Source organism: Babylonia areolata, chromosome 15 (assembly GCF_041734735.1).
Source record: "Babylonia areolata isolate BAREFJ2019XMU chromosome 15, ASM4173473v1, whole genome shotgun sequence".
NCBI lineage: Eukaryota > Metazoa > Mollusca > Gastropoda > Neogastropoda > Buccinidae > Babylonia > Babylonia areolata.
This window is the reverse complement of record NC_134890.1, coordinates 23,056,205-23,079,017: the sequence shown is the minus strand read 5'-3', so window position 1 is coordinate 23,079,017 and position 22,813 is coordinate 23,056,205. Positions and strand designations below refer to the sequence as shown.

At 40.4% G+C, this 22,813-nt stretch overlaps 1 protein-coding gene across 1 annotated transcript in view; it reads right to left on the bottom strand.

Annotated features, from left to right (window-relative positions):
- The window catches only part of LOC143290498 (uncharacterized), a 61,861-nt gene that overhangs the window by 5,636 nt on the left and 33,412 nt on the right, over positions 1-22,813 (bottom strand). The window contains exons 22-40 of the mRNA XM_076599995.1: positions 21,188-21,241; positions 20,181-20,279; positions 19,339-19,437; positions 18,910-18,963; positions 17,171-17,224; positions 16,125-16,340; positions 15,528-15,581; positions 13,301-13,354; positions 12,029-12,190; positions 10,953-11,060; positions 9,885-10,100; positions 9,062-9,223; positions 7,347-7,400; positions 6,594-6,701; positions 5,368-5,421; positions 3,656-3,727; positions 1,997-2,032; positions 1,152-1,187; positions 14-121 (exon numbers count right to left, since the gene is read on the bottom strand). Coding sequence (XP_076456110.1) covers positions 14-121; positions 1,152-1,187; positions 1,997-2,032; positions 3,656-3,727; positions 5,368-5,421; positions 6,594-6,701; positions 7,347-7,400; positions 9,062-9,223; positions 9,885-10,100; positions 10,953-11,060; positions 12,029-12,190; positions 13,301-13,354; positions 15,528-15,581; positions 16,125-16,340; positions 17,171-17,224; positions 18,910-18,963; positions 19,339-19,437; positions 20,181-20,279; positions 21,188-21,241 — 1,800 coding nt within the window. The remainder of the gene's footprint in view (positions 1-13; positions 122-1,151; positions 1,188-1,996; positions 2,033-3,655; positions 3,728-5,367; positions 5,422-6,593; positions 6,702-7,346; positions 7,401-9,061; positions 9,224-9,884; positions 10,101-10,952; positions 11,061-12,028; positions 12,191-13,300; positions 13,355-15,527; positions 15,582-16,124; positions 16,341-17,170; positions 17,225-18,909; positions 18,964-19,338; positions 19,438-20,180; positions 20,280-21,187; positions 21,242-22,813) is intronic.

Below are 22,813 nucleotides of genomic sequence, written 5' to 3'. Positions count from 1 at the left end.
CTCCTGTACCTACCTGGTATCCGTTGTAGCCGTTGCTGTAGCTGTAGCTGGAGCTACCTCCGTTCCCTCCCGAGTACCAGCTGCTCATGGTACTGGCGTACATGGACTGACCAGCAGCTCCCTGAAGCAAAGGCACACACAACAGTCAGCTTCACTTTCACTTCAAAGGAGGCTTCAAGGTATTGTATTGTATTGTATTGTATTGTATTGTATTGTATTACTCTTTTTTGTCACAACATATTTCTCTGTGTGAAACTCGAGCTGCTCTCCCCAGGGAGAGTGCGTCACTACACTGAGAGCGCCATTTTTTTTTCTCCTGCCTGCAATTTTTATTTGTTTTCCAATCGAAGTGGATTTTTCTACAGAATTTTGAAATGTACAAACGTTGCTGTGGTTTTTTTTTTACGTGCGCTAAGTGCATGATGCATACGGGACCTCGGTTTATCATCTCATCCGAATGACTAAACGCTAGTGAGACGATGAACCGAGGTCCCGTGTGCAACATACACTTAGCACACGTAAAAGAACCTACGTCAACAAAAGGGTTGTTCATGGCAAAATTCTGTAGAAAAATCCACTTCGATATGAAAAACAAATAAAACTGCACGCAGGAAAAAAGTACCAAAAAAAAAGAAGAAAAAAAAAAGGTGGCGCTGTAGTGTAGCGACGCGCTCTCTCTGGGGAGAACTGCCCGAATTTCAAAATACAAAACAAAAATAAAACTAATAATAACAAAGAATAATAACAACAGCAACACATGTGGCACGCCCATTCATGTGCACATCTCAAACTGCATGACCAGAAAATAATTATAAAAAAAAATAATTTCAAGAATGAATGAGCACACAGATTCTAAAGACGGGAAATATGCATGTCCTTGATTTTATGTCTAAAATGATAGAATTACCGATTCAAAGATTTTTTTTTTAAAGATATTGTAAATATCTTTGCAACTGAATATTTCACCACAAAGTCGTGGTGTAGCAAGATTGTAACCATACAAACTTTGGCAGAGCATCGACTGCCAACTCTTCTCACCAATGCTCAAGAGGACATTACAACTGTAGTGACAGATTTGTTTGGATTTAAAAAAAAAACAACTATTTATTACTTTTATTGTCAGTTGTTATCCTGTAGTCTCAGATACTCACCCTCCTGCCAATGGAACCAATCGGACCTGTGCGACCCTGAAAAACAAAAACAACAAATATACATGTGTCATCTCTCTGTCTCTGTCTCTCTCTCTCTCTCAGAAACACACAGCGACACACACACACACACACACACACACACACACACACACACACACACACACACACACACACACACACACACACACACACACACACACACACAAACACACACACTGGCACATAGACACCAACCAGCCAGCCAGATCTCTCTCTCTCTCTCTCTCTCTCTCTCTTTCTCCTTGCATGAAGAAGCTGTTTTTACAGCGAAAATTTGCTGCTTTTTAAAAGACATGCAGAGCCTACTGTTGTTGATATCACACACACACACACACACACACACACACACACACACACACACACACACACAGCGAGAAGGAGAGAGAGGAAGTGAGAGAGACAGAGACAGAGACAGAGAGACAGAAAAAGGAAGAGGGACTTTGACACTATAGTGTCATTGACCATGAGGTCCTTATGCAGAGAGAGAGAGAGAGAGAGAGAGAGAGAGAGAGAGAGAATGACAGAGTGAGACAGAGAGACAGAGACATGAGGTCCGTATGCACAGAGAGAGAGAGAGAGAGAGAGAGAGAGAGAGAGAGGAAAAAAAAGGGGGGGACAGAGAGGGAGAGAGACAGAGACTGAGAGAAACAGAGACGGTTGACTGGTGACAGATGCAGAGGCCCGGAGACAGAGATTGGTGGAGAAAGACAGAGGGAGAGAAATATATAAAAATAGAGGGAAACAGAGACAAAAGGAAGAAAAGAACAAAACGAGAGGGAGACAGCAACAAAGAGAGGTATACTCACTCTGCGGCCATCCTCTCCACCGGGTCCCCTTGGTCCCTGAAATGACGTCACAAGGCTTAGGACCAAGGGTCAGTAACTCATCATACATGCCCAACTCACATACCACAGCACCCATGTGTTACGTAAATAAAACAAATCACTTTTGAAAAGTTAGTTGTTTTGCTCAATCAAAAGAATTCATGCTGAATACAAATGCGTCGAAATATATAACAGGAACATACTGATGACAAAGCCGACACAGAAACATCTGTGTAAGCAATAGAAATACGATCATTGCTTCACACAGAAACAAATGTTGTATGCTATTCACATGCAACCATTGTTTCAACAACAACCACCACCACAAATAGAAACTATTTCCTTTCTCCTTTTCTCTCTCCCACTTTCCACCATCTCCTTCTCAGTAACAAACAACAACTACAGCAACTATAAATGCAACAGCCTAGTGTCGACAGTTTAGTTTAGTTCCACAACTGTTACCACAGCCACAAGAGGCAATGACCACAGTTGATCTTAGTCCCACAACTATGACTACAGCAACAACAGCCAGTGGCCAACGCTTACCATAGTTCCACAACTATAACTACAACAACAACAGCCAGTGACTACAGCTGAATTAAGTTCCACAACTATTACTACAGCTACAACAGCCAGTGACTACAGCTGAATTAAGTTCCACAACTATTACTACAGCTACAGTTCAGTTCAGTTACTCACGAAGGCGTCACTGCGTTCGGACAAATCCCTATCTGCTAAGCAGATGCCTGACCGGCAACAAAAGTCAACACTCTTAACTACAGCGACAACAGCCAGGGGCCACAGCTGACCATAGTTCCACGACCTATTACTACATCTACAACAGTCAGTCACCACGGACACCACGGCTTACTATTACTAAGCTACAAATGCCAGTGACCACTGCATACCTTAGTTCCTCAACTATTACTACAGCCATCAGAGGCAATGACCACAGCTGACATTAAGTTTCACAACTATTACTACAGCCATCAGAGGCAATGACCACAGCTGACATTAAGTTTCACAACTATTACTACAGCCATCAGAGGCAATGACCACAGCTGACATTAAGTTTCACAACTATTACTACAGCCACAAGAGGCAATGACCACAGCTGACCAGTTCCAGAACTATTACTACAGCTGCAAGAGGCAATGACCACAGCTGACATTAAGTTTCACAACTATTACTACAGCCATAAGAGGCAATGACCACAGCTGACATTAAGTTTCACAACTATTACTACAGCCATCAGAGGCAATGACCACAGCTGACATTAAGTTTCACAACTATTACTACAGCCATCAGAGGCAATGACCACAGCTGACATTAAGTTTCACAACTATTACTACAGCCACAAGAGGCAATGACCACAGCTGACCTAAGTTCCAGAACTATTACTACAGCTACAACATCCAGTGACCACAGCTGACCTAAGTTCCAGAACTATTACTACAGCTCCAACATCCAGTGACCACAGCTGACCTAAGTTCCAGAACTATTACTACAGCTACAACATCCAGTGACCACAGCTGACCTAAGTTCCAGAACTATTACTACAGCTACAACATCCAGTGACCACAGCTGACCTAAGTTCCAGAACTATTACTACAGCTACAACAGCCAATGACCACAGCTGACCTTAGGTCCGCGAGCTCCTTCTTTCCCGGGCTCTCCGTCAGGTCCCATCTGTCCACGAGGTCCGTCAGGTCCCTGAAAGAACACAGGTTCTGATATGTCACTTTGCTCACACATTACATGGTTGTATGTATTGTGTAACGTTATTGCTTCAAGGATGATGATTATTACTTCGTAATGAATGGCCAACAATCAGAATGCTAACAATTGAACAGAATTACGAATACAGTTTTGGTTACATTGTTCATCGGGATGGAGCGGGTGTAGGGGTCTAGGGGGATGTCGTGTGGTGGGGAATCTGCCTACCACTGAACACCATCCTTCCTCCAGAATAAAATGTGTGTGTGTGTGTGTGTGTGTGTGTGTGTGAGAGAGAGAGAGAGAGAGAGAGAGAGAGAGAGAGAGAGAGAGAGAGAAGAGAGATAAAGGCGCGTGCGTGTGTACCAATCAGTCTGTCTACATATCCCTGTCTGTTTCTCTATATCTATCAATCTAGGAATATATGTTTACCAACTAGCCTGAACATATATCTATATGTTTCTCTATATCTATCAATCTAGGAATATATGTTTACCAACTAACCTGAACATATATCTATATGTTTATCTACTAGCCTATATATCTATCTATCTATCTATCTGTGTATGTCTGCATTTATATATGTATGTATATACGCAAAATACGCGTATGTGGCTGTTTACCTGTTTATCTAGACATATGTGATTTTCTGTCTACCTATAGGTCTGTATATCCATCGATCTATCTATGGTTATCTGTCTACATATCTATCAACATGTATCTTTGGCAAGACACTCTCCACTATAATCAAATTCTATCCCCGATATTCGGGACAACATTTACCTCCTCTGTTGTTCTGATGGTTATCGTCGATTCGAACACGACTGACAATTACACATATATCAATATGACTATCTTTGAATTTCTGTCTATCTATCTATCTATCTGTCTATCTGTCTATCTATCTATCTATCAATATGATTATTTGAATATTTATCTATCTATCTATCTATCTATCTATCTATCTATCTATTTATTATCTGTCTTCACATCTATCAATATGACTTCTTTGCATCTATCTATCTATCTATATCTCTATCTATATCTCTATTGATATATGTCTACATATATATCAATATGACTCTATTTATCTAACTGTCGGTCTGTCTGTTTATTGTTATCTGTCTACATGCCTATCAATATGACTCTCTTTATCTATCTATCTATCTATGTATCTTTCTATCTATTGTTATCTGTCTACATATCTATCAAAATGACTCTCTTTGACTATCTATCTGTCTATCTATCTATTTATCTACACACACACACACACACACACACACACACACACACACACACACATATATATATATATATATATATTATTATGTATATATATTATATGTATTTATATGACCTGCTTTATCTATCTATCTGTCTTCTATGTATCTATCTATTAATATATGTCTACATATATATCAACATGACTCTCTTTGACTATCTATCTATCTATCTATCTATCTATCTATCTATCTATTTGTCTACATATCTATCAAAATGACCCTCTTTGACTATCTATCTATCTATCAAACTGACTCTCTTTGACTATCTATCTATCTATTGTTATCTGTCAACATATATATCAGTATGACTCTCTTTGACTATCTATCTATCTATCTATCTATGTGTCCACTCACCCGGCCTCCAGGAGGTCCGCGAGGTCCCATGCGTCCAGTCTCTCCAGGGGCACCCTGAAAAACACGTCACTCGATGGAAATGCGTCGCTCGCTATAACATCATAGTCAATGATGATGCTAGAAAGCATCATGATATTCAATGGTACAACTGAAGCCACCTTCAGAAGAGAACCAACGAGATGCTAGAGTTTTCATTTATGTCTATTTATTTATTTATTTATTTAATCGTTTATTCATTTATTTATTATGGGAGCTGCTTTTCTTTCAAAGAAAGTCCTGATTTAACATATACAAATTTAAGTATAGAGAAAACGTATATTCCTCCCCTGTCAACAGCATTACACTCTTTCATGGCATTTGTTTATTTCGATGAATAAATAATACCTGCGATTCATTTACCAAACATTCGAGTTACAACATTACAACTGCTGTTATTACAACTTAGTCATTTACCTTCACTCATACTTCTAATCATCTTCTTATTGGTTCTCCTGTTGCTTGTACTACTACTATAGGTGGGGCCTACTCACATGCTGATTTTGAAAGTGTCCCTCATGTGTGTAAATACTACTTCAAAAATTATTATACCCCTATATAAAGATTTGATTGAATGTTTGAACAGTTTTGGGGGCTTTTTTTCTCTCTCAGAAAACAATATAATCAAAAACACAACTAGGTTCATAATAACGTTTGCATCAATCAAGATCAAGAAAAGTTAACATTCCTTCATCTGAATGAAAGTGCTCTGCGCAGCATAAAAAGTTTTAATGAACGTTCAAAGTCTTACCTGCAGATAACAATCACAAAATGAGAATACGGACATTAATATTTATTTAATGGCAACAATCTCTTACGAATATCAGAAAGAAAATATACACAGTACCTGAAAACCATGAAATTCGTCACCCAGAATATTCATGTTACTTTAGAATGCTTTAATTTTTTTTTAATTTTTTTTACTTTGTCTCATCAGAATGACTTGCAACCATACCACAACTGAAGGTCTGGTGGGTGGGAAGGGCATGAGGGGAGGGTGGGAAATGAGTTAATATCCCAGGCTGTCGTATATCGAACTCGAACATACAGACACTTGCTTGCTTCCTAGTCGGGCACATTCACCACCAGGCCACCTCCCCCCCCCCTCCCCCACCATCTGAGGAATGGTGGAGTGGGGTGTGGGGTGGGGTGGTGCTGTCATGGTTCCAGGTGTTTAATCCTTCACTGACCTCGGGCCCGGCCAGACCTGGCAGGCCCTGGTATCCAGGGTTTCCTTTGTCTCCCGTCTCCCCGTTGGCTCCTGCGTCACCAGACTCTCCCATGGCTCCCTCAGCACCCTGGTGACGTCATAATAAGTCGTACACGTCATTGGGACTACTTTTGTTACTGGGGTTAGTGCCTGTATATTATATAATTTATTTTCACTTCATGTCCACTAGAAATAAAAAAAGAGAGAAAAAAACAACAACAACAACAACAAACGTGTGTGTGTGTGTGTGTGTGTGTGTGTGTGTGTGTGTGTGTGCGCGTGATTTATTTATTTAGCTTTTCATTCACTTGTCTTATGAAAGTGAGAGACAAGGTGGAGGTAGGAGAAGGTTACTAAGGGGAGGGGTGGGGTGAGAGAGCAAGACAGAATGTACGCATAGGACAAGAAAGAATGAGTGAGAGAATCAGTTTGAGAGAATTAATGGACAAACACAGAGATATATACAGACAAGCATACAGAGCAATATGGAAGACATAGGAGGATGGGAGAGAGAGAGAGAGAGAGATGAAAAAGGTGGAAACATACAAACATACAGACAGAGAGAGAGAGAGAGACGATCAAACGTGAAACAAAATGAGCAGCAGATAAATAACCAGATGACTCGAGACAGAGAGACGCAGAGTGGGGACAAGTTGACAGAAGACAGCAATGAGAAAATATTATAAATAGACAGGCAGGCAGAGAGACACAGAGGTTTGAACCACCCACTTACAAGTGGTCCTCTGGGTCCGGCAGCTCCTCTAGGTCCATCAGGCCCGGTGTCTCCCTACACACACACACACACACACACACACACACACACACACACACACACACACAAACACACCGCACCACTGCATCAAATTCATCTCCACACCAATTTCCAGAGAGAACTGCAAACAAAGTCATAGTCTGATCTGAATACTTCCATTGTTCACTTTCCCCTGTTAAAACACTGCTCTTCCCACACTGTTTTCATTCTCCATATCAATTCTTAAATATCTCTTGAAACAAGTTGCATACTTAAGCACTTTCCATGTTTTCCTTGCTTTCCTGTTCTCACCTTTGACGTCATCTCTTTGATTTCATGTTGTTCACCTAATCCGTTATTTTTCCTACCTTCAACAAAATCCCTCTCTTACAATCTTAACCCCACCTAAATCCTTCCACCATCTTCCAAACCTCATTGAAACCCTTCCTTCACTTCTTGTCCCTTCTAATCATAACTGAACCCTGTAGTACTCCCAGCTCCAATCTTGGATGATACCTGATCTTCCATTCTCACACCAAAATTATTTTCTCACTCATTGGCCTAATCCCATCTCACCTATTTCCATGTGATCCCTAGCCATGACCCCCATATATCACGGTTTCCCTCTTCTCCAGCGGAACTCCTTACAAAATCGTCTCTGTCCCTTCTGCTCAAATTCATCCCCTTACACAAATTCGACTCTCCCGTCTGCTTAAATCCATTCCTCTTACCTGATCGTCTTTGTCCCGTCTGCTCAAATTTATCCCCTTATACTATTGTCTGTTCCTTTTGCTCAAATTCATCAATCCTCTGTCCCTCCTGCTCAAATTTATCCCCTTAGTTTCAGTAGCTCAAGGAGGCGTCACTGCGTTCGGACAACTCCATATACGCTACACCACATCTGCCAAGCAGATGCCTGACCAGCAGCGTAACCCAACGCGCTTAGTCAGGCCTTGAGGAAATAAATATCCCCTTATACAATCGTCTGTTCCTTCTGCTCAAATGTATCCCCTTATACAATCGTCTGTTCCTTCTGCTCAAATTCATCAATAATTCATCAATCGTCTGTCCCTTCTGCTCCAATGTATCCCCTTATACAATCGTCTGTTCCTTTTGCTCAAATTCATCCCCTTACCCAGTCGTCCATCCTTTCTGCTCAGATTCATCCCCTTACCTAATCGTCTGTTTCTTCTGCTCCCATTTAACCCCTTCGCCATATCTTCAGTCCTTCTACTCTCACCAAAACCCACTCGTTACCCTCTTTCATCTCCCACTTAAAATCCTCCCCATATCCTCCAGTCCTTTAACTCCCACTTAAATCCTCCCTGTATCCCCACCCAACACATCGACTCCCATTTAAATCCTCCCCATATCCTTCGACTTCCATCTAAATCCTCCCCATATCCCCAGTCCTTCAACTCCCACCTAAATCTTCCCCATAATCCTCACAACCCTCCTTCACGAACAGCCACCTCAAAACCTCCCCTTATCCAAACCCATATCACCAGTTCTCTTCTACCCTCCCCAAACCCTGCTTGTCCACCCCAACACCACCCCCCACCCCTCCCCCCATTCTCGCAGTCCTTCTACTCTTCTCCCTTCCCTCATCACCCACCCCACCCCCACCACCCTCTCACCACACACTTCCTGCCCTTCCCCCCCACCCCCCTGAACCCTTCCCTGTTTCCTTTCCTTACTCGCTGTCCACGTTCCCCTGCTCCGCCGGCAGATCCCATGGGTCCGGCAGCACCTTGAAGCCCAGGAGCTCCGGCAGGTCCAGCCATGCCCTGTTCTCCAGGCTGTCCAGATTCTCCAGCGATGCCCTGCTGTCCGTTCAGTCCGTCCGCGCCTGGCGCACCCTGTGTGTGTGTGTGTGTGTGTGTGTGTGTGTGTGTGGAGGGAGAGAAACAAGGGTTGTGATGAATTGGTTGTGTGTGGAGGGAAATAAGAAACACGAGGTGGTGATGAGTTGGTTGTGTGTGGAGGGAAAGAAGAAATAAGAGGTGGTGATGAGTTGGTTGTGTGTGGAGGGAAAGAAGAAACAAAGGTGGTGATGAGTTGGTTGAGAGAGTGTGTGGGTGACCCGTAATATGCAGGTATGTAGCCTGCTTGCCTCCTTTGAAAATTGCGATGGTCAAGATGATGATGAAGACGAGGAGGAGTGTAGCAAAAGCGCACGTGCATACACGAACACACATGAACAAAGTCGATCAAGCACACACACACACACACACACACACACACACACACACACACACACACACACACACACACACACACACAAGCAAACATACATGCACACACACACGCACGTAGTAGTAGTAGTAGTAGTAGTATCATCACTATCATCAGTAGTAGTCGTAGCAGTAGTAATAGTACTAATAGTCATCATTATCAACGTCATTAGTGGTAGTAGTAATATTGGTAATTATATCATCATCATTATCATTATCATCAGTTGTAGTTGTAGCAGTAGCAGTAGTACTATTCTACGTATCAAACCAAAGGTGGGTCACTCACGGGGCCACCAGGGGATCCGCGGGCACCAGGAGGTCCAGGGGGCCCGGCCTCTCCCTGAGGTCCAGGGAATCCGTCATTGCCAGGACGTCCAGAGGGACCACGACGCCCGGCAAGACCCACAGAGCCCTGGGGGCCTGTTTCTCCAGGGACACCGGGAATGCCGTTCTCTCCACGCAGTCCTTGAGGGCCGGGAGGTCCGGGGGGACCTTCGGGTCCCTGGTGAAAAAGGGAGCACGGGGATTTTTTTTTTTTTTTTTTTTTTTTTTTTTTAAGAAGCGACGACAGAGAGAGGGAGAGGGAGGGTGGGAGGTAGGAAGAGAGAGAGGGGGGAGGGAGAAATAGAGAGGGAAAGAGAGAGAGGGGGAGAGAAATAGAGAGGGAGAGATAGATTGATAGAGAGCGAGAGAGAGAGAGAGAGAGTGAGAGGGGGAGAGAAAAAAAAATAATATCAATTTGAAATAAGGTTATCACCCAAGTAAAAGAAATTCGATCACAATACTGACACACATACACCATATTTTCACATTCGGTGCTGAAGTGAGAAAAGCACAAAGTACAATGTTGGTACGTGTGAATGAAACTATCAAAGGTTCAGCCGCATGGTTGACATAAAACTTGTCATGACTCGAGAATGATTATTAATGGAATTTTATTCCCAGTATTTATTCATCGTTCCTTCTTGTTCTTGTATGTATCATTTTTGTATACATACATTTTTTTTAGGTTTTTTTTTTTTATAATAACCGAGTATACAGGAACAACATATTTCGCACAACACGAAACATTTATTCTACGAATCCTTAAATCAACGAGGTCAGAGCATTTTTTTTTTTCAAAGCAAAGAAAACTTTGTCTCGAACTCCTTCTTTTCAGTATGGACATATTTCCCTTATCATATTATCAGTGATTGGAAATAATGACAGGTGGATGGGTTATTCAAGTAACTGCAGATGAAAAACAACAACAAAAACCACCACTCCGCTCCAACACACACACACACACACACACACACACACACAAACACGCACACACACACACACACACACACACAGACATCCATCAACTCACAGCGTTGCCATCTTCGCCGGGCAGTCCCTGGTTGCCAGAGGTGCCAGGAGTTCCAGAGGATCCCTTCATGCCTGGTCTGCCTTGCCTGCCGTTCTCTCCCATGGATCCCTGTGACCAGCCAACATCGATGTCACTGCTTTCTTCATGTATACATGCAGCACTTTGAAATCTCCCCCATACCCCTCCCCGGCCCCACCCCCGTCTCTCTCTCTCTCTCTCTCTCTCTCTCTCTCTGTTGAGGGCTGGATGTAAAAAAAAAAAAAGCAGCTGTGGTTACTCCACTACCCTCGTGAAATAAAAAAAAATTCGTTTCGTTTCGTTTCGTTTCCTCTCTCTCTCTCTCTCTCTCTCTCTCTCTCTCTCAAGTTTATTGTTTTTCCTAGCCTTCTACTAACATGCTTATATACATTTGAACTTGTGCATCAATGCCAGTTTACTGGTGGTATCAGAACCACTTTGATTCGTTTCCGCACAAACTTCGGCGTTACAAATAGCCTACTTCATGTTAGCCTGTAGTGTATTTCAGTGTCAGTGGCATGTGGTTTAATTATCTAATCCGCAGTGATTTTATTATTACTGAAGTTATTGTGATGCGCTTTGTAATGAAAGGTCATGTTCCAAACGATATTGTGCTTTAAATGCTTAATGTTAATGTGTGCTCGAGCCAAAAGACAAATTTCTGTGAATTTGCAGACAAAAATATTTTAATGACTGGCAATGTTCTAAAATGTTATGAGTGTACTCAGGCTAAAAGACAAAATTATATGAATCTGCAGACGAAAAATCATCTAATCTTTATTATTATTATTATTATTATTATTATCATTATTATTAATATTCTTCTTTTTATCATCATCATTATTATCATCATCAGTACTGTTATAATCATTACCGTCGTCATTACTGTTATCATTATCATCAATATCATCACCATCAACATTATCACAATGACTTCTTCTTTTCCGTTAGTGGGCTGCAACTCCCACCATGGGCTTTTACATGCATGACCGTTTTTACCCCGCCATAAAAGCAGCCATACTCCGTTTTCGGATGACGATTGCCGGCCTTGCATTTACCTTGGTTCCGGGTTGTCCCATGGGCCCAGTGGGTCCAGGTGGTCCGGCAGATCCTGTGGGACCCTGAGGTCCGCCACGTCCATCAGATCCAGCCTCTCCAGGAACACCCTGCACTCCACGGTCACCTGGTGATCCACGACGTCCGTTCATGCCGGGCTGGCCCTGAGAATCAGCAAACATGACTCCTTGCATGGAAGGTTCTATTCATTTAAAAGCACTCCCTGGGTTCAACAAATATGACGCCTTGCACAGAAGGTTCTATTCTTTAAAAGCAATCTCTGGGTTCAGGAAACATGACTCAAGAAACAAGACTTTTTTTTTTTTTTATACCTCTCCTTGGAAAGAAGGTTCTACTCAAGAACCAAGACTTTTTAAAAATTTTTACCCCTCCTTGGAAAGAACGTTCTATTCTTTAAAAAAAAAAGTCCATGGGTTTAGGAAATATGACTTAAGAGCCAAAAATTTTTTGTTATCCCTCCTTGCAAAGAAGGTTCTACTCAAGAATCAAGACATGAATTACAGGATCTTTAACGCGCGAATTTGATCTTCTGCTTGCATACACACACGAAAGGGGTTAAGGCAAAAGCAGGTCTGCACATATGTTGACCTGGGAGATCGGAAAATCTTCACTCTTTACTCACCAGGCACTGTTACCGCGATTCGAACCCGGGACCCTCAAATTAAAAGCCCAACGCTTTAACCACTCAGCTATTGCGCCCGTCCCAGCAAATTCTGAATACATTTCTACTGTCAAACAGCAGTCACCCAACAACACAGCTAGTGCTAGCATCCCTGCCTATCCCGTCCTGAAGAAAAAACAGGAAACAAGAAAATAGTAATGATAACAAATAAGAATACTATTGCTAATATGTATGCCTATATACCACCGTCTCATAAAATGAGATATGTAAATGGATGAGTAAATAAAGAAATAAGATGAGAAAATAAAGAAATTAATTGATGCATAAATAAAAACACAAAACAAACATTTAAATAGGTAGATAAATAAAACAAGATATTAGGAAGAGAAAATAATAATATCAATACTAATAATGATAATGTTGATAAACAGATATGAATTCACACACACACACACACACACACACACACACACACACACACACACACACACACACATATATATATATATATATATATATATATATATATTTACACATTTACACACACACACACACACACACACACACACACACACACACACACACAGAGGCTACATTACGCGAACACATGCGAACAGGATACAATACTTACAGCTGGTCCAGGACGACCTTGCATTCCGGGCGCACCGCTGGCGCCAGTCTCACCCTGCACACACACACACACACACACACACACACACACACACACACACACACACACACACACACACACACACACACACACATAAATGTTCCACAGGAAGACAGATTGTGTAGCAAGTGTAACATACTGGATGACAAAATACATCTTCTTGATCATTGCATTGCAGATAAAGCCTTCAGGGAACAATTTTTAAAAGATATTCAAAATTCGAATAACATAGGAAAAATTCCCAGTCAGTCTCTCTCTCCCCCCCTCTCTCTCCCTACCTCCCTCCCTCGCTCAAACAAGATTATGAAAATTCGTTTATGAATGCTGTTCAAATTTGGTACGTTAATTGATTAATTAACTGTGTATTTATTCATTCATTTATTCACCTTTGCACTTGTGTCTTATAAATCTTTAGGTTTCATGACAATAAAATCTATTCTATTCTATTCTATTCACACACACACACACACACACACACACACACACACACAGAGATCGAAATCGAAATTGAAATCGAAATCGCAATCGATCACATTTCTTTTTCAATTGAGGGAATTGGAAACAGTACTTATTGGTCTGTTCTCTTCCTACCCTCGTAAAGAAAATCTAGAAACTAGTCCAGTAACAAAACAAACAAACAAACAACAACAACAACAACAACAAAAAGCGGGGGACGATGGTGTGGGCATACATACATGCATACACAATGCATGGCAACAACATCTCAAAACATTGTTCTTTTTTTTTTTTCTTCCCCACCTCTCCTACCTTTCTAGAATGAAAAGATCCAAATAAGGGAATGTATACTTTCACTACATGTCTGCAATGCCAGTGATCCAGATATGGGAATGAATATTTTCACTAGATGTTTGGAACACCAGTTATCCAAAATATGGGAATGAATATTTTCACTAGATGTCTGCAATACCAGTGATCCAAAATATGGGAATGAATATTTTCACTAGATGTCTGCAATACCAGTGATCCAAATATCGGAATAAATATTTTCACTAGAAATCTGTAATACCAGTAATCCAAAATATGGGAATGAATACTTAAACTAGATGTCTGCAATGCCAATGATCCAAAATATGGGAATGAACATTTTCACTAGATGTCTGCAATACCAGTGATCCAAAATATGGGAATGAATACTTTCACTAGATGTCTGTAATACCAGTGATCCAAATAAGGGAATATATGTACTTCCACTACATGTCTACAATGCCAATGATACAAATATGGGAATGAATATTTTCACTAGATGTCTGCAATCACCAGTAGGTCTGGGTTTAGAGGTCTGTTGTATGGTGCTTATGTATTTTGATATTGTGAATGGTTTTGAGTGTTATGGCGTTTTTTGTTTTTTTTTAATGTATTGTTATGTTAGGGGTGGTCTAATATCATCATCTTAGATGAACAGACTATAAATAAATAAACGACAAACGTGATGTTAGACTCAATTCATATGTCTGGGGATTTAAGCATTGTGATATCAAAATCATATTTGCATTGATTTGGTACTGTGATGTATGGTATGTAGGCTGAGATCTGTGTCGTCTGTGATGATTGTATGTGTGAATGAATGTGAACGAGTGTTTGAGTCTTTTGGTTGGCTGTCTGTACAGGGCTATGCATGTGATATATATATATATATATATATATATATATATATATATATATATATATATATATGTGTGTGTGTGTGTGTGTGTGTGTGTGTGTGTGTGTGTGTGTGTGTGTGTGTGTGTGTGTGCGTGCGTGTGTGTGCGTGTGTGTTTAAATGCATGCTTTAACTGTTGTTGTTTTGTTGTTGTTTGTTTGGTTGTTGTTGTTTTTTTTACATTATACAGCGCAACTGAGCATTCCTTGCATGGAAAGGCCCTTTATAAATCAAAGAATTAGAATACAATAGAACAGAACATGTTTTTATCACCAATTGCACCAATTGTACCGGGGTCATGAGGAATAATTGGGTGGGGTGGTGGGGGGGGAGGACAGTACATAAAGAAAGGTACAAACATAAACCGAAAATCTTATACAAACACAGATATAGTAGAACTTTTGGACGCGTATATATGTGCATATAAACATAAGAACTAATTATCATTATTATTATTATTATTATTATTGTTATTATTATTATTATCATTATTGTTGTTGTTGTTGTATACCGATGATGACATACCTTGGTTCCAGCTGGCCCAGTGGCTCCCTTCATACCTGGAGCTCCTGCTTGACCCTTGAAAACACAGACAACCATTTCTTTATTTTATTTTATTTCTTTTTTCATTTTCATTACATCTTGGTTGTCATATATACTCTTTGATATAAACAAACGAAAAAAAATTAAAAGAAAAGAAACTGGAATAAAGAAACGATTAAACATTTTTGTTATGTACACTGTTTGAAATGAACAAACAGAAAAAAAACAAAAAACAAAAAAACAAAACAGATGTGTACACGAATATGCTATATCTCTTTTTAACACACACACACACACACACACACACACACACACACACACACACACACACACACACACACACACAACCATCACATTGTCCAGGAGAGGGAACACTTTTGATGACCAGAACATTTCGGTCATTGTCGAGGGGATGTTAACACTTTTAATGTTTTGGCCATTCGGGCATTGTCCAAGGAAGGGGATTACTTGTATACATACCCCTATCCCAACAACATCCCCTATCAAAAACAAAATAGGTAAATTAAAAAAAAAACAAAAAAAAACACAAAAAAAAACAGAGACAAAATAATGGCTTACAGGGAATCCTGGAGCGCCCATCTCGCCCTCAGGGCCAACCTCTCCTCGGATGCCGATGGCGCCAGATGGACCGTTCCTGCCAGGGTAGCCAGCGTCTCCGGGCTGACCCTTGGGAGCCGGCAGCCCGGCGACACCCTCTCCTCCTGGGGGACCTGGGTCTCCACGAGCACCGCGACGTCCTATGTTACCATCGGGACCGGGAGAACCTGCATCACCCTAGATGGATGGAAGGATAGATGGATGGTTTATTCATATTATGAATATGGCCACTGCCCCTCACGAACGGGGTAAGCGGTGTGCGACAATGCATTTGAATAATATATTATAATGATTTAGAGTAAATCACGAAGTCATGATTGATCTTAACTTCAATGCTTTGTTTTCTGAGAAAAAAAAGAAACATTCTTTAGAATCCTCTCTTTACAAGAAACCGTAAGTAAGCTAAAGCGTATTTGATTAGGATACCTGTAAAATTTGGATGGAATATATCGTGCTATCAAATTTAGTCAGCGCTGGAAAATACAAAAACAAATGCAAAGCAACTCATCTTCGTGTTCAGTTTTGTATAATGGACAAACTAAATCTTGTTAGTGTGCTTACTGGCATTCAACATTAGACCAACGGAACAGGTTGAATCCCACCCCCATCCCACCCCTCACCCACAAATACACACACACACACTCTCTCTCTGATGTGCGCGCGCGCGTGTGCGTGTGTGTTTTGTATAGATGTATGTATGTATGCATGTATGTGCATGCATGCTTTTGTGCGTTTTTTAATTGTTTACATTTTTGTTATCATTATTTCGTTTTAGCTTCTTTTTTAATTTTTTTTTTAATCTGATACATTTCTTGATTTATTCAAAGACATGATCTCTTTAATTGTTCTCGCTTACAAATATTTCAAATTATATGTATATGTTTGTGTGGGGATGTTTGAATCAATGTTTTAGTGCTATTGTGAAGCGCATAGAGCTTCAAGAATATGTGCTACAGCAATATGTCTCAATAAATAAAAAAATAAAAAAATAAATAAGATCAACGTACAGCTTGTCCTCGTTCTCCGCTGGGGCCTGGTGGACCGCGTTCACCTGGTGGGCCCTGAAACGTCATCAACAGTTATTATCATTATTATCAATATCATCATGATATTATCATTATTATTATTATTATTATTATTATTATTATTATCATCATTATTATCATTATCATCATCATTATTATTATTATCATCATTATTATCATTATTAACTTTCATTGTTAATACCAATAATATTATCATCATCTTCATCATTATCATAATTATTATCAGCAATATTATCTTCATCATGATCATATTAGCGATATTATCATTATTATTATTATTATTAGCAATAATATCATTATTATCATTAGCAATATTATCACCACCATTATTATTATCATTGTTATTGTTAATAATATAATTATCATCAGTATCATTATCATTGTTATTATTAACAATATTATCATCAACAGTATTGTTATCATTATTATCATTAACAATATTATCGCCATCCTTACTATCATTACTGTTGTTAACAATATTATCATCATCAGTATTATTATCATCATTATTATCAGCAATATTATCATCATCAGTATTATTATCATTATCATTATTAGGAATATTATCATCATCATTATTGTTATTATTGTCATCATCACCATCATCGGGGTTTTTTTGGGTTTTTTTTTCTGTACTACTGCCACTACCATTCACAGCTACTAATACTATTATTATCATAAAATCAAAGTACCATGATGACTCCCGCCCTATCCCTTCGAGTATCAATTCATTTCACAGGTTTTTTGGGTTTTTTTTTGGGGGGGTGGGGGTGGGGGGGGGGGGGGGGTGTTTGTTTGTTGTTTTTTTTTGGGGGGGGAGGAGGGGTTGTTGGTTTTTTTTCTTTGGAGGGATGGGTAGGTAATCGTACTCTGTTCAAACATAACTGGATGATTCATAATTTCGGATGGTTCCTTGCAAACAGCTTGCAATGAACAGTTTTATTTCAAATGTAGGGAGTCACAACTGACCCGCACAAGATCTGAGCAGACAAGAATTAAAGAAATGCTGCACCACATGCGGTAGAGTAGGCTACATACCATAAAGTACATCGGTCCAGCTAAGCTCTAGTCTACACGACACCAAACCAAAACAGAACAGACTATTATAAGAAAACGAAGAAGAAAAGAAGGAAACATGGCAGAGCTAAGGAAAGAAAACGAGGGAAAATATGTGATAGTTAAATTCCAGATAAACTGAATCCAGCTGAGTGGAAACATGATACTGCACAGAACAGATATTGAGGAGAAAAAAAAAACCCACCTCAGTTATCTTCCGCTTCTTCTTCATCAGAAAAAAAAAACACTATATCTTTTTCTACTTCTTCGTCATCTTTGTCATCTTCTTTATCATTCCCCACTTGACTCTGTAAAGAGCCGCACGGAAGAACTGTTTACCCCATTCCTCTAGGTAGTGTATCGACTGTGTGTATCAAAGCTTGGGTCTCTGTAAATAAGATTTCCCTGTCCATTCTGCAATAATTATTAACAGCGCATTGCATCTTTTTTGTTTTCCTGTCTCCTTCAGTTCCTTGAAAGAACCTTGTATCCTCCCAAAATATCTCTGAGGAAGACCTTAATCAAGGAGGTCTAAACAAACCAGACGAGAGCACAAAACAGTTACAGAGGAAGGAAGGAAGGAAGGAAGGAAGGAAGGACGAGAATGGACAGAACAGAGCAGAATCATTTCAAACAATTCTTACAAGAGGGCCGGAGGATCCGTCTTCTCCTTGTATTCCAGCTTCTCCGGGAATTCCCTGTTACATAGGAGACATCATTGATATCAATACCACTGAAATCATTTTCACACACACACACACACGCACACACACACACACACACACACACACACACACACACACACACACACACACACAAACTGACATGTACACATGCAAACATGCCACACCCACACCCACACCCACACATGCACACACGGTCCCACCTACGGATGGAGGTACGTACGTCCGCAAGATAACAAAAACAACGTCTTTCCAAGGATATTGTTCATTTATGAACAACAACAACAACAACAACAACACACAAACACACACACACACACACACACACACACACACACACACACACACACACACAGAGCTAAAACATTAGAAATGAGAAGGACCACACACCCGAGGACCATCAGGACCTGGAGGACCACCAGAACCAGGAGGACCAGCCTCACCAGCCGGTCCCGCCTCTCCCCTTCCTCCTGGGAACCCGCGCTCTCCCTGCACACATGGCGACCACCACAGTCAGCAGGCATCCAACCCACCCTCTTATCCCACCCCACAAACGGTGATTCATCAGTCTGTTGATCAGTAATTCACTGGTCAGGCAGTTCGTCAGTTTCGTCAGATACCCGTCATTCGTTCGGTCAGTCAGTCAATCTTTCTTCAAATTATATAATTAACCGAGAAAAAAATCACCAATAGTACCATTCCATAAATCAGCCAATCAAACTAATTATCATAATCAGTCCAGTAGCCAGCCTGCCAGACAGTCAACCCATCTCTCCATTCAGGTCAGTCATTCAGGTGAGCAACGAAATCAATGAACGTGACTATCCATGTTGACGCAATTAACAAAGTGATCACAAAAGCAAAAACGACCCCAGCAAAACAGTTCCTGGAAGTGCGAAGCTTAATCACATACGTTTTTCAGTTTAGAATTGTCCAATAAGAAATGAGCAAAAGAAATGAACAAATGTCTTATTCTAGCGGTTTAACCAAAAACTTACAAAGTGATCAGTGTTATCATTTATGAGCAACCCTGCACTGCTCACAGGGTTACAACTACTTCAAAATTGCATGCGTTTTAGTCTTAGCTTTGCTTCTCAATCAAATAAAAGTTGGATATTTTAACATGAATACACGGAAAATGAATTTAATATTCAAATTCATAAGCATATTATGAATAAACTGACAAACAAAATAATGAACAAAAGACTGTTGGGGACCAGAGTACTACTCACAGGGTAACCGTTGGGTCCGGTAGGGCCTTGCTCACCAGCGATGCCAGGCTCCCCATCTCGTCCACTCTCACCGACAGGGCCGGGCAGACCTGGTGCGCCCTGGAATGAGGACAACAAAAGTTAAGGGCCCTGGACTAAGGATAACAAAAGTAAGGGCCCTGGAACAGGGAATAACAAAAGCAAGGGCCCTGGGGCGGGCATAGAAGAAGCGAATGCCCCGGAGCAGGGATAAGAAAAGTAAAGGCCCTGAGATGGGGGGAAAAGCGGTAAAGGCACTGGAACTGGGATGATAAGAGAAATAAAGTCTCTGAAACTAAACAGAAATATTAGAGGGTCATGGAACAGGAAAACAAAAGACTCTCTAACATGGATAACAAAAGCAGAGGCCTTGGAACAGGAATGACAGAAATAAGAGGTGCCGGAACAGACATTAGAAAACCAAAATAATAAGTTTATTAAGCATGTCACGTAGTAGCCATTCATTTAACAAAAGCTAAGCTATAATACTCACTGTACAAATGAGGGATTCCAGCAGTTTCAAAACAAGTAAATAAGATATATTCGAAAAGCAAGACGTTGGAAAAACAGTTTCAGTTTCAGTAGCTCAAGGAGGCGTCACTGCGTTCGGACAAATCCATATACGCTACACCACATCTGCCAAGCAGATGCCTGACCAGCAGTGTAACCCAATGCGCTTTGTCAGGCCTTGAGGAAAAAAAAAAGGTGAATAAATAATAGATAAGCTTATATAAATAAATAAATAATAATTATAATATAAAAAGGTAATAATAATAATAATAATAATAATAATAATTATAAAATAAATAAATAAATAAATAAATAAGACAACAATGATGATAAATAAGCAAATAAATATAAAACATGAACGAAGTTCAATCAGGAGAGAGAATTAAAAAAAAGGGGGAAATGTAGGAAGGAAGAGAAGTGCCCCTGATTGAAATGTGAAGATGGAAGCTGAAAGAGATGGTTCGGTGTGTCCTCCTCACCTGGAATCCATTAGGGCCGGGAGGTCCCTGAGGTCCCTGTCCACCAACCTCTCCCTGCACACAAGCATCGACAACCATTTAAAACTTGTCTTCTTTTTAAAAAAAATAAATTATCATTAATCATGATAATGATAATAAAAATGGTAATAACGATGATGATGATGTTGATGATGATCTTCTTCTTCTTCTTCCTCTTATCATCATTATCATTACTATTATATTTATCATTATCATTATCATTATTATTATTATCATACTGTTATCGTTATTACTGTTCATTATTATCTTTATCATATTGTTATCGTTATTGCTGTTCATCTTTATTATTATTATTATCATCATTTTATTATTATTATAACTGTGACTGTTGTTGTTACCATTACCATTATCGTTGTCATTATCATTATTAGTTATTCTTCTCACACACTTCATTTCAACCTCCACCCCCTATCCCCTACCCAACAGACACCGTTCCCGTATACAGCTGAGCATACATAATCTAGCTTCGTTCTGTCACTTGTCTCAGGAACATAAATCCAAAAGGATGCTGTCCATTAAGATCGGTGTGAGGCCACACACACACACACACACACACACACACACACACACAGAGAGAGAGAGAGAGAGAGGAGACAGCAACCTGTATTCCCCGGAAATACTTCAGAGGTGCTTTGTAGCATCTTTTCTGGTCATGATGATGATGGTGATGATGATTATAATTATCATTATCATCGTCATCAACATGACCAGAAACAATGACAATAATAACAACAAAAACACCACTACCACCAATAGCAGCAAATACACAAACACAGCCAACAACAACAACAACAACAACAACAAAAACACCACCACTAGCAAAAACAACAAACTTACCACCACTACCACCACCACCAGCAACAACAACAAACACTACCACTACCACCACCACCAACAACAACAACAACACCACCAAACACTACCACCACCACCACCACTACAAACAACAACAACAACAAACACTACCACCACAACAACCAACAACAACAAACACTACCACCACCACCACAAACAACAACAAACACTACCACTACCACCACCACCACCAACAACAACAACAAACACTACCACCACCACCACCACCACCACCAACGACAACAACAAACACTACCACTACCACCACCACAACCACCACCACCACCAACAACTACAACAAACACTACCACCACCACCAACAACAACAACAAACACTACCACCACCACCAACAACAACAACAAACACTACCACCACCACCATCAACAACAACAACAACAAACACTACCACCACCACCAACAACTACAACAAACACTACCACCACCACCACCAACAACAACAAACACTACCACCACCACCAACAACAACAACAAACACTACCACCACCACCACCAACAACAACAACAACAAACACTACCACCACCACCACCACCAACAACAACAACAAACACTACCACCACCACCACCAACAACAACAAACACTACCACCACCAACAACAAAAACAACAAACACTACCACCACCACCAACAACAACAACAAACACTACCACCACCACCAACAAACAGTACCACCACCACCACCACCAACAACAACAACAAACACTACCACCAC